The sequence below is a fragment of the Microcaecilia unicolor genome, chromosome 6 (genome assembly GCF_901765095.1).
Source record: "Microcaecilia unicolor chromosome 6, aMicUni1.1, whole genome shotgun sequence".
NCBI lineage: Eukaryota > Metazoa > Chordata > Amphibia > Gymnophiona > Siphonopidae > Microcaecilia > Microcaecilia unicolor.
This window is the reverse complement of record NC_044036.1, coordinates 4,829,989-4,846,247: the sequence shown is the minus strand read 5'-3', so window position 1 is coordinate 4,846,247 and position 16,259 is coordinate 4,829,989. Positions and strand designations below refer to the sequence as shown.

General features: G+C 45.0%; 1 protein-coding gene across 2 annotated transcripts in view; it reads left to right on the top strand.

Annotated features, from left to right (window-relative positions):
• The window catches only part of TIE1 (tyrosine kinase with immunoglobulin like and EGF like domains 1), a 119,538-nt gene that overhangs the window by 94,776 nt on the left and 8,503 nt on the right, over positions 1 to 16,259 (top strand). For both annotated transcript variants that reach the window (XM_030205294.1, XM_030205293.1), the window contains 7 exons: positions 486 to 596; positions 4,756 to 4,946; positions 6,737 to 6,850; positions 9,210 to 9,280; positions 12,778 to 12,818; positions 14,173 to 14,269; positions 14,455 to 14,554. In XM_030205294.1, coding sequence (XP_030061154.1) covers positions 486 to 596; positions 4,756 to 4,946; positions 6,737 to 6,850; positions 9,210 to 9,280; positions 12,778 to 12,818; positions 14,173 to 14,269; positions 14,455 to 14,554 — 725 coding nt within the window. The remainder of the gene's footprint in view (positions 1 to 485; positions 597 to 4,755; positions 4,947 to 6,736; positions 6,851 to 9,209; positions 9,281 to 12,777; positions 12,819 to 14,172; positions 14,270 to 14,454; positions 14,555 to 16,259) is intronic.

The following is a 16,259-nucleotide window of genomic DNA, read 5'->3' as shown; positions in this document are numbered from 1 at the left end:
TCTGCCGCATTCCACCCCCTTGTGACACAACTTTCTGTTTTCAGCCTTGAATGAACGTGGCAGAGAAACAGCGTCAGGGTAGACTCAGGGGAAGGGACATGTCTATCACTCCAGTGTATCTTCACCTCTTGCCATTCCACATGCTGTCCCAGGATGTAAGCAAAGCAGGGCTCATATAGATATGGAACTAAGATTTAGGCTCATTTTCCTCCCTATTTTATATTTACAGATTGTTATGAGATTTATTGGGCATCTGATATGTTTTAACATACAAGGCTGGGTGATTACATATTTTATTAGGTGAAAGTGGGTTTGTTGTTTTAAATCTTGTAAATCTGCTTGGCCAAGGAACGCACTTATAAAAGGAACATTTAAATACCATATTACATTTTTTTAATGATTTTTTTCTTGATGTTAGTATTACTGCTGCTAATTCTAGCCCTATAATAGCAACTATAGAACTAATGTACTTCTTCCTCTCTCAGAATTTGCATCTGAAAATGACCACAGAGATTTTGCTGGTGAGCTGGAGGTATTGTGTAAACTGGGACATCACCCCAACATCATAAACCTGCTGGGAGCTTGTGAGAACAAAGGTGAGCTAGCAGACAATTCTTCCGAAGAGACCATCTTTCCCAAGAAACTGGATTAAGCACTTTGAGGTGACATTCCAGAGTCCTGGATCAGGGAGGTGTGATAAATGTTGCCTACGGGATTTAGTAAGGCTTCTGACTGCTAAGCGAGTTGGATGATATGAGTATATACTTTAAGTCATAAACTGTCAGTCTACAGAGTGTGATAGTACTCGGAGAATCCTCTACTGAAGTCTAATAAGTCCGTTTTCAAAGAGTTTTGGATCCTAACTTTGGGAGTTACTAACATGAAATACCGCATTACCCCCCCCCCCCTTTCAACCAGATACTCAGTGCTATTTAACTGCGCAGGAATGGGTCCTGGCCAGTTAAATAACGCTTAACCGTCTATCTGCTAATATTTTTTTTTGTTACATTTGTACCCTGCGCTTTCCCACTCATGGCAGGCTCAATGCGGCTTACATGGGGCAATGGAGGGTTAAGTGACTTGCCCAGAGTCACAAGGAGCTGCCTGTGCCTGAAGTGGGAATCAAACTCAGTTCCTCAGGACCAAAGTCCACCACCCTAACCACTAGGCCACTCCTCCACTGTTACTACTATTTGAGATTCTACATGGAATGTTGTTATTCCACTAGCAACATTCCATGTAGAAGTCGGCCCTTGCAGATCACCAATGTGGCCGCGCAGGCTTCTACATGGAATGTTGCTAGTGGAATAGCAACATTCCATGTAGAATCTCAAATAGTATCTATTTTATTGTTGTTACATTTGTACCCTGCGCTTTCCCACTCATGGCAGGCTCAATGCGGCTTACATGGGGCAATGGAGGGTTAAGTGACTTGTCCAGAGTCACAAGGAGCTGCCTGTGCCGGGAATCGAACTCCTCAGGACCAAAGTCCACCACCCTAACCACTAGGCCACTCCTCCACTGTTGCTACTATTTGAGATTCTACATGGAATGTTGCTATTCCACTAGCAACATTCCATGTAGAAGTCGGCCCTTGCAGATCACCAATGTGGCCGCGCAGGCTTCTGAGTACGTACGTGCAGGACGTAAGACTCACAGAAACAGAAGCCTGCGCAGCCTTCTACATGGAATGTTGCTAGTGGAATAGCAACAGTCCATGTAGAATCTCAAATAGTAGCAACAGAATCTCAGAGTAGCAACATTCCGTGTAGAATCTCCAATAGTATCTATTTTATTTTTGTTACATTTGTACCCTGCCCTTTCCCACTCATGGCAGGCTCAATGCGGCTTACATGGGGCAATGGAGGGTTAAGTGACTTCCCCAGAGTCCCACTAGCAACATTCCATGTAGAAGTCGGCCCTTGCAGATCACCAATGTGGCCGCGCAGGCTTGTGCTTCTGTGAGTCTGACGTCCTGCAAGTACGTACAGGACGTCAGACTCACAGAAACAGAAGCCTGCGCAGCCTTCTACATGGAATGTTGCTAGTGGAATAGCAACATTCCATGTAGAATCTCCAATAGTAGCAACATTCCATGTAGAATCTCCAATAGTATCTATTTTATTTTGTTACATTTGTACCCTGCGCTTTCCCACTCATGGCAGGCTCAATGCGGCTTACATGGGGCAATGGAGGGTTAAGTGACTTGCCCAGAGTCACAAGGAGCTGCCTGTGCCAGGAATCGAACTCAGTTCCTCAGGACCAAAGTCCACCACCCTAACCACTAGGCCACTCCTCCACTGTTGCTACTATTTGAGATTCTACATGGAATGTTGCTATTCCACTAGCAACATTCCATGTAGAAGTCGGCCCTTGCAGATCACCAATGTGGCCGCGCAGGCTTCTGCTTCTGTGAGTCTGACGACCTGCACGTGCAGGACGTCAGACTCACAGAAACAGAAGCCTGCGCAGCCTTCTACATGGAATGTTGCTAGTGGAATAGCAACATTCCATGTAGAATCTCAAATAGTAGCAACATTCCATGTAGAATCTCCAATAGTATCTATTTTATTTTTGTTACATTTGTACCCTGCGCTTTCCCACTCATGGCAGGCTTACATGGGACAATGGAGGGTTAAGTGACTTGCCCAGAGCCACAAGGAGCTGCCTGTGCCTGAAGTGGGAATCAAACTCAGTTCCTCAGGACCAAAGTCCACCACCCTAACCACTAGGCCACTCCTCCACTTCAGCGCTTCGCCGGCTAAGTTTGGCAGACAGATCAGGCCACTGAAATAGCAGGTCTATCTTTCGCTGGTTTAAACTTAACCAGCCAGCACTGAATATGGGCTTGACCGGTTAAGTATAATTCCTCCCCCCCCCCCCCCCTTTAGCCCCTCATCCATTCCCATCCCCCCCCCCCCAGTCCCACTTCCAGTCCCAAAAGGCCCCCCCCCATTCCTCTTCCCTTGCAAAGTACAGGATGCTGGTGTCATGTTGGGGGGTGGGGGTAGATGTGCACCACATCACAGCACTCACTGCCAGCCTCCTCCATGTGTGTGTCCAGGGGGGGCACAGCAGAGTAGGTGCAGCACTCTCAGCAGGATCCTGTCTTCATCTGCTGGGGTCTTGAATTTGCTTCCCTGAGCCTCCCTCGTGGTGTGTTTTGGGGCGGGGGGCACAGGATCCTCAAGCCTGGCTATGCTGGCTCCATGGTCTTGCTTCCCTGAGTCTCTCTCCAATGGGGGGAGGGGCAGGGGCCGCCACAGCAGAGGCATAGCTGCTCAGCAGTGTAGCGTGCAGCAGGATGGATATTGTGTCAGGTGTAGGACTCTCTGCTCAGTGCTGTGTGGTCAGATGCAGGCAGTTCGGTTCTGCTGGCGCTGATGCAAGGGATGCCCGTCCCATGGCAGTGTTGAAGCAGGGGCGGTGGTGAGAGCTCAGCTGCCTCTGCACAGTCTACTGGTTGCAGTGCGTGCAGTGCACGAGGACTTTTCCGCATGTGACACTCTGAGCCAACACAACACGTACACGCCAGTAGATCAGGTGACCTCGAGGCTCTTTGCTGCTGGCGCATGTGAGTGTTGGGCCTGCCAGTCACTGCTCTAAGGAAAATAAAACTCAGTGGCATCAGAGCTGCTCAGCAGGAGACTCTCCAACTTTGGCAGGAGACTTGACAAGTCTGGATTTGTCACATAGATATCTGATGCGTAAATTCAGCCAAATGAATAATTTATCCAAATAAGGTTGGACGCCCCTATTATATGGATAAAATGATACAGATAGAGGCTGAATCTCCAATATTCAGATAAGTTTAGGTTCCGCTGCCCTCCTCCCCGCCAAGAAATCTCAGACCCCTCCTTTAGATATACATCTGAACTGTGTCTGCATTTGATTTACATGACCAAAATGCAGGGCTTTTTTTGAGGGGGTTCTTGGGGGTACTGAGTACCGGCACCTTTTCCACTGTCTGCTAAAATTGACCCATGGACCCCAAGTTTTAATGAAAAGCTCAGGCTCTACACACCAATTCTGCCTTGTCATAGATTCTGTGACTGGTTGCAGGGGGCCTGGCTATTGTAGGATGGGTTCCTCAGTGATCACCCCACCCCTGAAGGGTGATCTGGCATTTGAGTACTGGCACCTTTTCCATTGTCTGCTAAAATCGACCCACGGTCCCCAAGTTTTAATGAAAAGCTCAGGCTCTACACACCAATTCTGCCTTGTCATAGATTCTGTGACTGGTTGCAGGGGGCCTGGCTATTGTAGGATGGGTTCCTCAGTGATCACCCCACCCCTGAAGGGTGATCTGGCATTTGAGTACCGGCACCTTTTCCATTGTCTGCTAAAATTGACCCATGGGCCCCAAGTTTTAATGAAAAGCTCAGGCTCTACACCCCAATTCTATCTTGTCATAGATTCTGTGACTGGTTACAGAGGGCCTGGCTATTGTGGGATGGGTCCATCAGTCATCACCTCACTCCTGAAAGGTGGCCTAACATTTGAGTACCGGCACCTTTTTTGCTAGTAAAAACACACTGCCAAAATGTATCTGCCCTGCAGCCCAGGAAATTTAAGCAGAAGCACAAAGCATTCAGCAGCCAATACAGCTGTTTAAATATGGCATCCTTGGAAGCATTCATTAGCACATTAGGTGTGTGGTAATGAGTTAACCTTACAGAGAAAGACAAGAGACGTCTTCAGGGTCCCCATCCTTCTACCAGTAATACTTTTTCAATGAACTTCCCCCCTCCCCAGGTTATCTGTACATTGCTATCGAGTACGCTCCCTATGGGAATCTCCTAGACTTTCTACGCAAAAGCAGAGTCCTGGAAACAGATCCAGCATTTGCAAAGGAACACGGGACGGCCTCCACGCTCACTTCTCAGCAGCTGCTTCAGTTTGCATCTGATGTGGCGAAGGGAATGCAATACCTGAGTGAGAAACAGGTAACAAGACACCTTTCTATTCCCACAGTTCAGTTCTGATATCTCCATTGTCTAGTAGAGGAGAGGCACAGAGACCCTACATTGTTAAAGTATGGCAAAGGACCCCAAAGTGCTAAAGTGTGGTGGAGGAGATACAGAGGGTCCCATAAATGCTAAACTATGACATAAGTACATAAGTACATAAGTAGTGCCATACTGGGAAAGACCAAAGGTCCATCTAGCCCAGCATCCTGTCACCGACAGTGGCCAATCCAGGTCAAGGGCACCTGGCACGCTGCCCAAACGTAAAAACATTCCAGACAAGTTATACCTAAAAATGCGAAATTATTCCAAGTCCATTTAATAGCGGTCTATGGACTTGTCCTTTAGGAATCTATCTAACCCCTTTTTAAACTCCGTCAAGCTAACCGCCCGTACCACATTCTCCGGCAACGAATTCCAGAGTTTAATTACACGTTGGGTGAAGAAAAATTTTCTCCGATTCGTTTTAAATTTACATAAGAAATGTAGGAGATCCTTAGGTGCTAAGGTGTGTCACAGAAGTTTCAGGGGGCCCATGGGTACTAAGGTGTGTCACAGGAGTTTCAGGGGGCCCATAGATAAAAAGGTGTGTTACGGAAGATTTAGGGGGGCCCATAGGTGATAAGGTCTGTCACAGGAGTTTCAGGGGGGGTCCATATGCATTACGGTGTGTCACAGAAGTTTCAGGAGGAGCCCATATGTGCTAAAGTGTGGCACAGGAGATAATGGGGTCTCATTAGTGCTAAATTGCAGAGGAAGAGACAGAGGAAAGACCAGTGCTAGTATGTGGCAGAGAAGCCATTTGTGACATTTCATGGAGGCAAAAGAGATGCAGTGAGGAGGAAAACTTGACATTTAAATGCAGGTGAGAAGATGGGGGGGCATCAATGCTATGGCTCAGCAGAGAAGATATATTTGGCTCTTTGGTGCTAGAATCCAGCAGAAAAGCAACAAATGAGAGGGGTGGGTTGAGAGGGATCATTGCTGCTCTGATGCAGCAGAGTAACACAGGGGGGTCTTTAGTGCTGGGGTCTGGCAGAGGGGGAAGGCGGTAAGGAGACACAGGGAGCCTTTGAATGTGGCTGTTGTGCTCTAAGGGGGCAGTTTGATCACTGGGCTCCTCCGCATTCTGGGAATCTATTGTATAACGATATTTGAGTGCCTAGATTTTGACATTTATTCCACCCGCAGTTACATCAATCATAGGCCAGACCTAACTGCAGGAACGTAGAGGTGGCAGGGACATGAGTAACACAGTATCCTGTAAATTAGACGCATAAGTGACAGCCCCCACCCGTGTACAAGCCTCTTTCCATTATATGCATTTACAAAATAAGGTTAGACACACTGCTGGCACTCTAGGGGGGGGGGGGGGGGTTCAGTGTTTAATTGCCTGTGTAAGAGATAGTATTCATGCATGCCAGGGGGGGAGTGGCAATCTGGGTGTTTAAATTAAGAATTAAGCTTTCTCCTTTCTGACTGTCCTCCTGTTCACTTGGTGAAAGTGTTGTATGCATGCATTTAAGCTATTGTGTCTAGTGTTGTCTGAGTATTGTATATGAGAGGATGGATTTTTTGAATTTGAAAGAAACATCAGTTATTTCACACTGTTGTGAAACTAAGCCTGAAGTTTTGTAGTGAGTTCTGCGTCTGGTCTTCCGGCTTCCAGGTAGGTTTGGATCCAGAGCTATTCATACTGTCTAGATTGCATTTGTTTGCACCAGTTGATCACCTGACTGAAAGAGCGGCTCAGTATTTTGCCTTTACAGTTCATTCACAGGGATTTGGCAGCCAGGAATGTTCTGGTCGGAGAGAACCTGGCTGCAAAGATTGCGGACTTTGGGCTGTCCAGAGGGGAGGAGGTGTATGTGAAGAAAACCATGGTGAGTAAATATGTAAAGGGGAGCTGTGGATGAATCAAACCTGGTGTGTAATGGGAGAGGGCCTGTGTAGTAATGAGTGTGAATGTTCTCGTTTGCATACTAATATCGTCATCAATGTGGAAAGGGTCCAGAAGGATGTTGGCATGAGCCTGAATGAATTTGCACGCTTGTACATATAAATGACAGAATGAGACGTTACCTCACTCGTGTAAATGGTTCAGAAGTTCGTTTATTCACATCTGATATACTGTCTTTTACAAAATAAAAGCAGTTAACAATTAAAATCAAAAGAAAGGAAAGGAGCAGCAACTTAGAGAGAGAGAGAGAGCAAACAGCAAAGGCAATTAGAAGAGAGAGGTAGCCGTAGAGAGGACAAAAAAACTGACCAATCAGTCAACTAAATCACTAAAAACTTACCTGTTCAAAAAGGCAGACCCTACCGACCCTACTTAAATGCCTGAAGCCTGCAATACTACGAAACCAAAGCACGTAATGGACATAACGTAACTCTTCCTCTATACGATTCCCTAATATGTCTGTTCCACATGAACCTCATTCTACCACAACATCACTGTGTAACTGTTTATACCAGAATTGGCGAACGCCTTTACGGTACTATGTAAGCCACATTGAGCCTGCAAATAGGTGGGAAAATGTGGGATATAAATGTAACAAATAAATAAATAAATAAATAAAGTAAGTGATAAGAGTGGAAGCCATGGTGGAAAGGTGAATTTTAAGGGCTCATCCTTCTTTTCTATTCAGTGAACACTCACTAGTATGAATTTAATGCTACCTAAAAAAACAGCCACATCTTCAGGCAAGGAAGGAACAGAAGTTTGGAACACTCTGGTGCGCACATGTAAAATATTGTCTCTGATTCGCTGGCACCGTGTGCTGAGAGGTTGCCACGTGCACTTGCCAGTAGGTCAGGTGACCTCTGATGCTCGTGCCAGTGTCAGAGCTGAGGCCTACGCATCAGCCCAGGAGCAGAGAGGATTAATGGAAGGCTTTCCCCATCTGTGGAGGAGGAGACAGCGGTCAAAGAACTTGGTACTTAGTAGGTGAGAGGCTGGCGCAGGCGCAACTTACACTTCTACAGGAGCCCTGCAGGAACTGCTTCTGTCCCCGTGGGAATCCTACAGCCCCAATGGGGATTCCTGCGGGATTCCCACAAACCCATTCCCATGCCGATCTCTACTCCAGACTGACACAAAGCCCGTCCTACTTTAATCTGCTGTGTTTAGCAAGATAACACTGGTTGCATTTGTTTCCTTGCGGACATCAAGTTTGGAGCTGCAAGGGGTTATTTTGTTTCTGATGATTATTGTAGAGTTATTATCCAATATAGTGGAATTTACATATAAAGATGACCTTCAATAGGTTGTACAGTCGGAGCTGGATTCTCCGGGGGCCCAAGCAACCATTGAGCTCTGGTCACTGAGAGGGTGGTTCACAGGGTGTGTTTTCTTTTATCTCCTCTTTGGGGGATCTGCATGACTATTGGAGGAATGACTTTCAGGGGACTGCAGTGCACAGCTTATTTATAGGCTTTCTTGAAACTTAGTGGTTCTCAGTCTCCATCTGCTGGTAGGAGTGCATAATCCATCTGTGCTGGCCTGGAAGGACTAAAGGAAAGTAAATTAGCAGGTAAGACTTACTTTCTCCTTGCTGCTGGACTAATCTCTGCAACTTAACTTGGTTGCATTGTTAGATTTTAAGTTGTTAAGGGAATAGGATTACTTAAAGTAAACTCTTTTAAATTTATTTGATTTGTATTACATTAATGCATCAATGACTTACAAAGGGATAGCAGTAAATGTACCAATATGGGTTACTGAAGTTTTAAGTTTCAGTTTATTTCATGTACTGCTCAAAGGCAAGGAAGCAAGTGGTGTACAATACAATTCAAAAAGGAAAAGAAATGCAAAAATCATAGGAAACAAATAAAAGGGAAAGCAAACACCCTACTCCGCATCAACTTACCTAAATACATTCAACATCAAGAAAGAGCCGAACCACAGCCGAAGACAGCACAAAACAAAATGCATCTTCAATAGTGTCTTGAACCTCTGGAATGAGGCCTCGTGGCACAGAGCAACTTGAAGGCCGTTCCAAAGTCCTGGGCCAATTACTACTCTTCTCAAATTGGGATAACAGATTATAAATCAAGGAATGTGCTTGGGATGGGATTCTCTTCTTTTTGAATAAATGATCCTCAGGCCTACGGAGGAACTGGCCTACACAGTCTCCCTTGATTTATAAATGAGATACCACAGTATTCAGGATGTGTCTTTCCAAGGAACGACTCTGATTTCATCCTGACTGATCTCTGTTCCTTCATTCCCTTCTATTCCAGGGGCGGCTCCCAGTTCGATGGATGGCAATTGAATCTCTGAATTACAGCGTTTACACAACAAAAAGTGATGTGTGAGTATTGCATTATCAATAGAAATCAAACAAAATAAAACATGGAAAAGAAAATAAGATGATACCTTTTTTTATTGGACATAACTTAATACATTTCTTGATTAGCTTTCGAAGGTTGCCCTTCTTCCTCAGATCGGAAATAAGCAAATGTGCTAGCTGACAGTGTATATAAGTGAAAACATTCAAGCATTACTATGACAGTCTGACAGGGTGGGAGGATGGGGGTGGGTAGGAGGTATGCATGGGAACATCAAAGCATTACATTGATAGTCTAACAGGATGGGTGTGGATAGGTGAGAGGAGGGTAATAAACAGAGAAATAAACAGAGAAATACAACCTTATGGTTTATAATGGGCTAGAAAACCCAGATCCTTGTTAAGTCCTGTCTGTTGGGTGTCAAAATATTCAATCATTCTGACTTCAAAGGTCTTACGTTCCTGTATATGTAAAAGAGGCCCATGTCTGGAGCAAATGAAACGGGCGCTAGCAAGGTTTTCCTCCCCAACACCCCCACTTCTCCCTCCTTCCCTACCTACCTACCGACCCCTTCGTCGTTCTGACACCATTGCTCCGCACCTCCTGAACGCACTGTACGCCATTGCTCCGCCCTCGGTGTGTGATGCCATTACTCCGCCCTCGACATCATCACGTTTGATGCGAGGGCGGGGCCCCGAGACTTGGCGATTTCGGTGGCTTCACCACCACGAACCCTTCGAACCCGTCTTAAAGGAAGTGACGGAAGTGACGTCAGTGTCTTCAGAACGTTGAGGGTGAGTTTTATTATATAAGATATATATAATTATTGAAACTTGGGAGGAGAACAGCAGCAGGTACAGCTAAGTTCTTACACGGAGTAGGTGATCTCTAAAGATATCAACAATGAAACATTTTCCACAATCGCTTCAAGTTTGGAGGAGAGATCCTGTGCTCTGGCAATCTTTTCATTTTGTAGTTAAGCTACTGAACTTAATACTGAGGAGGAGGAAAGAACTGGTCCCCCAATATTCAAAACCATTTAACCGGCTATCCGGCGTTATTCAGCGGTGCAGAGCTGGTTGCCACTATTTGGGTTTCTGCCAGGTACTTGTGCCCTGGATTGGCCACTGTTAGAAACAAGATACTGGGCTAGATGGACCATTGATCTGACCAAATATGGCAATTCTTATATTCTTATGAATATTTCCGGTTAGTACCTTGGAGATAACCAATTATATCATGTGATACAGCCGGCTATTCCCAAATATTCAATCCATATCCAACTATTATAAACAGCCAAATTGGTCCACTTAAATGTTTAGCCAGTTTAAAGAATGGGACTTGGGTGTGATCGTATGTGATGATCTTAAAGTGGCCAAACAGGCAAAAAAGGTGATGACAAAAGCTAGAAGGATTCTTGGGTTCATAGGGCCAGTAGGAAAAAGGAGGTGATGATGCCCCTATGTAAGAGTCTGGTGAGACCTCATTTAGAATATTGTGTACAATTCTGGAGACCAAACCTTCAAAAAGATATAAACGGGATGGAGTCGGTCCAGAGGGCGGCTACTAAAATGGTCAGTGGTCTTTTTCATAAAGCATATGGGGACAGACTTAAAGATCTCAATATGTGTAATTTGGGCAAAAAGGCGGAAGAGGGGAGATACGAAAGAGACTTTTAAATGGCAGAAAACAGGAGGAGTTAACACAAGAGCAGAGGGTGACAAACTGGTTCCAAGCCTGGGAAATGATATGCACCAGATGAATGACCCGACACAAGTCCATGCTTCTTGGGTCAACAGAGAAACTGTGTATGAAAGTAAACATAACCATAAGAACAACCATTTAATAAATGTATTACATTAAAAATTACAACATTTCAAAAAAAAGATTACAATAAGAAACGCTCTTGAATTAAAAACACATAAGTATTAAAAGGTGGACTAAATTGTGTGTAAAGGTAGAGGAGATATATATAGAACATGTGGGAGGCAAACCTTAAAACTCAGTCCTACCTCTGTCTACGGTAGCAGTATAAGAACTGGTGCAATTGAAGAGGGAGATGCTGAATACAAAATCTAGACTGTGTACTCTGAAACACAAATTGTGGATAGAAAAGGAAGGAAGAACCATGAAGCACCTTTTCAAATGTTAGAAAAACAGAATCTATAAACGTCTAGTAGAAAAAAACAGGTTTTAAAAACGCCAGTAAAAAGCACAGTAGTAAGATACTGAACCTGGTCAGAAATAAGACAGAGCGGTTAAAAACTAAACCAGTGAAACATGTCCGTCCCTTTTTTTTGATACATTTGTACCCTGCGCTTTCCCACTCATGGTAGGCTCAATGCGGCTTACATGGGGCAATGGAGGGTTAAGTGACTTGCCCAGAGTCACAAGGAGCTGCCTGTGCCTGAAGTGGGAATCCAACTCAATTCCTCAGGACCAAACTCCACCACCCTAACCACTAGGCCACTCTTCCACTCTTTTTATCAGTCCATCTCATAGCAGGTACACATTCATATTATATTTGATGTGTTTTTATCTCATTTATTCCTTTACATATAAGACAGACACTTTCTGTAACAGCAGGTGCAAATATTGTATGCTGGAAGGATCCCACTGTGCCGTTTCATCTCACAGACTTTGTCGAATAAGGTTATTCCTCCTTTGTTTTCCAGGATAGCCTCCCATGTCGTGTATATATATCTCCTCTATTTTTACACACAATTTAATGACACAGAATAGTTCATGCAGTCCACCTTTTAATACTTATGTGTGTTTAATTCAAGAGTATTTCTTATTGTAATCTTTTTTTGAAATTTTTAATGTAATTCATTTATTAAACGTTTGTTCTTATGGTCATGTTTACTTTCATACACAGTTACTCTGTTGACCGGGGTCAACTTGACCCCAGAAGCAGGCGGTTACGTCTGCTGAAACACAGACTCATGTCGGGGTTATTCTTCTGGTGTTTCTGAATAAAGGGTTTTTGCGTATCATCTCCCAGGCTTTGGAGTCATTTTGTCACCTTCTGCTCTTGGGTTGACTCCAGAGAAATACCTATGTGGCATAAATGCACAGGAGGCGACTCTCTTTCAATTGAACTGAAGCTCTGGAACAAGGCAGCGTAGGATGAAGGAGAAAGCGGATAGACTCAGGAGTAACCTGAGGAAATACTTCTTTGTGGAAAGGGTGGTAAATTCATGGAACAGCCTCCGGGTGGAAATGAAAACAGTATCTGAACTGAAGAGAGCTTGGGACAAGTACACAGTCTCAAGGGAGTGATAAGGAGAGTAGATGGTATGGATGGGCAGACTGGATAGGCCATATGGTCTTTATCTGCCTACATTTTTCTATGTTTCTAAGCACCTGCATAACTTACAGGTCAGCAGCTGATATTCAATGATGGCAGCCAAACATAGCCTGACATTCAATATCTAGTGAAATTTTAAGGTAAATTTAGGCACTCAACCCTAGTAAATTTTCAAAGAGAGCAATTCACTTTACAACACTCTTTTTGCAGGTGGTCCTTTGGGGTACTCCTCTGGGAGATAGTAAGCCTTGGTAAGTCATTATAACATAAGATTCCCTACACTTCTGCCCCATGTTGCTGGGAGACCTCTCTTACACATCCCTTCCACTTCTCTTCCTCACTTATTACTGCTTTGGGACTCTTCATAAATAATCCCCTCCTGTCTCTCAATTCTTATGGTGTGAAACCCTTTTAACACTCCTTCCACTTCTGTCCCTCAATCTTTAGTGTTGTGAATTGACCCTGTTAGACACTTCCTCCTCCTCCTCCTCCTTCTGTCTCAGTCATTACTGATACTGAGAACCTTCTTTACAGTGAGTGTTTTCTAGCAAAAAAGGTGCTGGTACCATTGGCGTAGCAAGGGGGGGGCGGGAGGGGCGGTCCACCACGGGTGTGAGATCAAAGGAGGGATGCTTCTTGCCAGCTCCCCCCCCCCCCGGGTGCACCACGATGACACCCCCCCAGACCCAGTGCCTACCCTGAACTCGGTCTAAGCTCCCGCACCCTACCTTTAAAAAAGCTCAGAAACCGAGGCGAGGCGCAGCGCCTCGCGCCTGCAAGTAAAAGAAGTATGGATGGATCGTCTCATTGTCGATCGATCGGGCCTTCCCTCGCTCTGTCTGTCCTGCCCTCCGCTGACGCAACTCCCTATTTCCACAAGGGCGGGACAGACAGAGCGAGGGATGGCCCAATTGATGATGAGACGATCCATCCATACTTCTTTTACTTGCAGGCGCGAGGCGCTGCGCCTCGCCTCGGTTTCTGAGCTTTTTTAAAGGTAGGGTGCGGGAGCTTAGACGGAGTTCAGGGTAGGCACTGGGTCGGGGGGGGGGGGGGGGATGTCATCGTCCTGCACCCGGGGGGGGGGGTGCAATGGCGAACCGCCCTGGGTGGCAGCCCCCCTTGCTATGCCACTGGCTGGTACTCAAACGCTAGGCCATCCTTCAGGGGTGGGGTGATCACTGAGGGACCCACCCCACAATAGCCAGGCCCCCTGCAACCAATTATAGAACCTATGACAAAGCAGAATTGGTGTGTAGAGCCTGAGCTTTTTCTTTAAAACTTGGGGTCCATGGGTCAATTTTAGCAGACAATGGAAAAGGTGCTGGTACTCAGTACCCCCAAGTACCCTCTCAAAAAAAGGCCTGCTTCTTTACCTCATCACTCTCCCCATCTCACTTTCTCCACCTCTTTCTCTTATATGTTTATGGTACTTTTTTTTTAAGTAAGTGTCTTCTTTTGATGTTGGAGTCTTCCTCAGTCACTCCTTCCTCTTCTTGATAATCCCACAAACACACACTCCTCATCTCTTTCAGAACAAGGAATCAATTATCATATTAAGTTATTTAGTATTGTATTTTGATTTGTGCAACTTCTCTCTGTTAGGTGGAACCCCCTACTGTGGCATGACGTGTGCTGAGCTGTATGAGAAACTTCCCCAGAGATACAGAATGGAGAAACCCCGAAACTGCGATGATGAAGTGTGAGTATTAGTGTCCCGTTCTCCTCCCCCCCCCCCCAGTTCACTCAATCTCATCCTTTTTTCTCTAGTCCTCTCTCTCTCTCTCTCTCTCTTGCCTTTAAGTCCTTTAAAATAAATAAAATTCATGAACTTTGAGGCTGACAATCTGTCCATGTGATGCCAAATTACATGTTTATTTCTTGCAGATATGACCTGATGAGACAATGCTGGCGGGACCGGCCTTACGAGCGACCGACCTTTGCTCAGATTTCAGTACAGCTGGTTCGGATGCTGGAGGCCAGGAAGGTACCAAACATAGGTTTTTGTGTGGTTGGGCTTGTTTTCTAAAGATCATGTTCAGACACGACTTTGCTCACCTCCCAGTCAGCACATGAGGGAGAACTTTCAATTCCCAGAGCAGCAGATCGAATCGGAGGGCGAGTGAGGTCTTCGTCTGCTGAAAGTGTCTCAGTCCCTCCACCTCCAGTTGGTTACTTTAATTGCAGGAGGACCTTTTAGAGGCTGGGCATCCAAATGGCAGATGACATTTAATGTGGACAAGTGGGGAAAAATAACCCAAATGCAATGCAAGGTTCTACATTAGGAGTCACCACTGAGAAAAAGGATCTGGGTTTCTTCATGGACTATACTTTGAAATCTTCTGCTCAGTGTGGAGCAGTGGTCGGAAAAAGCACACCGAATTTTACAATTATTAGGAAAGGCATGGAGAATACACAATATACAAAATGACTGAAAAATCGAGCAGCTTATAAACTTAACTGATATACGAACTGGCACACTAAAGTTATCGCTCCAGAAGAAGGAATGACGAAACAGAAGCGCACTGTAGAGCATATCAGTAACCAGTAGAAAAAAACGGAAAATAAGATAAGTGCTGTATTAATGAGTTATATAAAAAAATAAAAAAAGAAGTAAAAATTAAGAACACTCAAGACTAATGAGGATTCCCGCGGTTTACATTTAAACATAGCGGTGAGGTGTAGTTTATGAAATATAATAAACACACCGGAGAAATCTGAAGTTTAAAAGATTAAAAAAGTAAAAAGACTGTGTGAATACGATTTACGTGCTGTGAGTATATTTATTATTATCAATTACAGTGAGCACGAAAGTAATAATACTATGAACATATTTTTATGTAAACTGCTTTCAGCAAGTATTTGTTACTGGTGTAAGCAGTGTAGAGGTTTTTAATAAATAAACAGGTCGATATTCAAAGCAATATCACCAGCTAACTGGTCCTTTAACCAGTTAGTCCCGCTGAAAATGTCTGTTTAGGACTCAATTCTATAAATAGCACACAAATTTGGGGGCCGATAAACGCGCTGCGTGATGTTCTATAAACGATGCTCGGAGTTCGGCACCAAGATCTGTTGTCGATTCTCCCTTATTCTGTAACACTACACGCAAATTCCAGGAACACCTCTGATCCGCCCATGCCCCTCCCATGACCACGCCCCATTCTGATCCATGCGTAAATTTTATGTCCAGATCCCAGCGCCTAAAGATGTGCCCATAAATTTCAATTAATAGCACACCCTGAACCCTAGGCCAAGGTCTTCCAAGAGCGGGATTGCAAAATGGTTTCACTGACTAAAGAAAAGAAATTATCATGTAAGGCATAATTTCTCCTTTCTCAGCGTCAGCTCAACAGTGCTGTGCACATGGGATGTACCAAAGCAGATCAATTGGACAGGGGAAGACAAGGCCTCCCCCCGAATGGCAGCCCTGCCAAAGTCCAACCGAGCTCTGGCCAGCATGTCCATCTTGTAATGCTTGACAAATGAGTGAAACGATGACCATGTCATTGCCCTATATATTTCCTCAGGGGGCACTGCCCAGGCCTCCACCCAGGAAGCAGCCTGAGCCCTAATAGAGTGGTCTTTCAGGCCCTGAGGAACTGGTCTATTCCCACTGATATAGGTAGACTCAATAACTGCCTTCATCCAATGCACAATGGAGGCCTTTGAAGCTGCCTGATCCTTCCAAG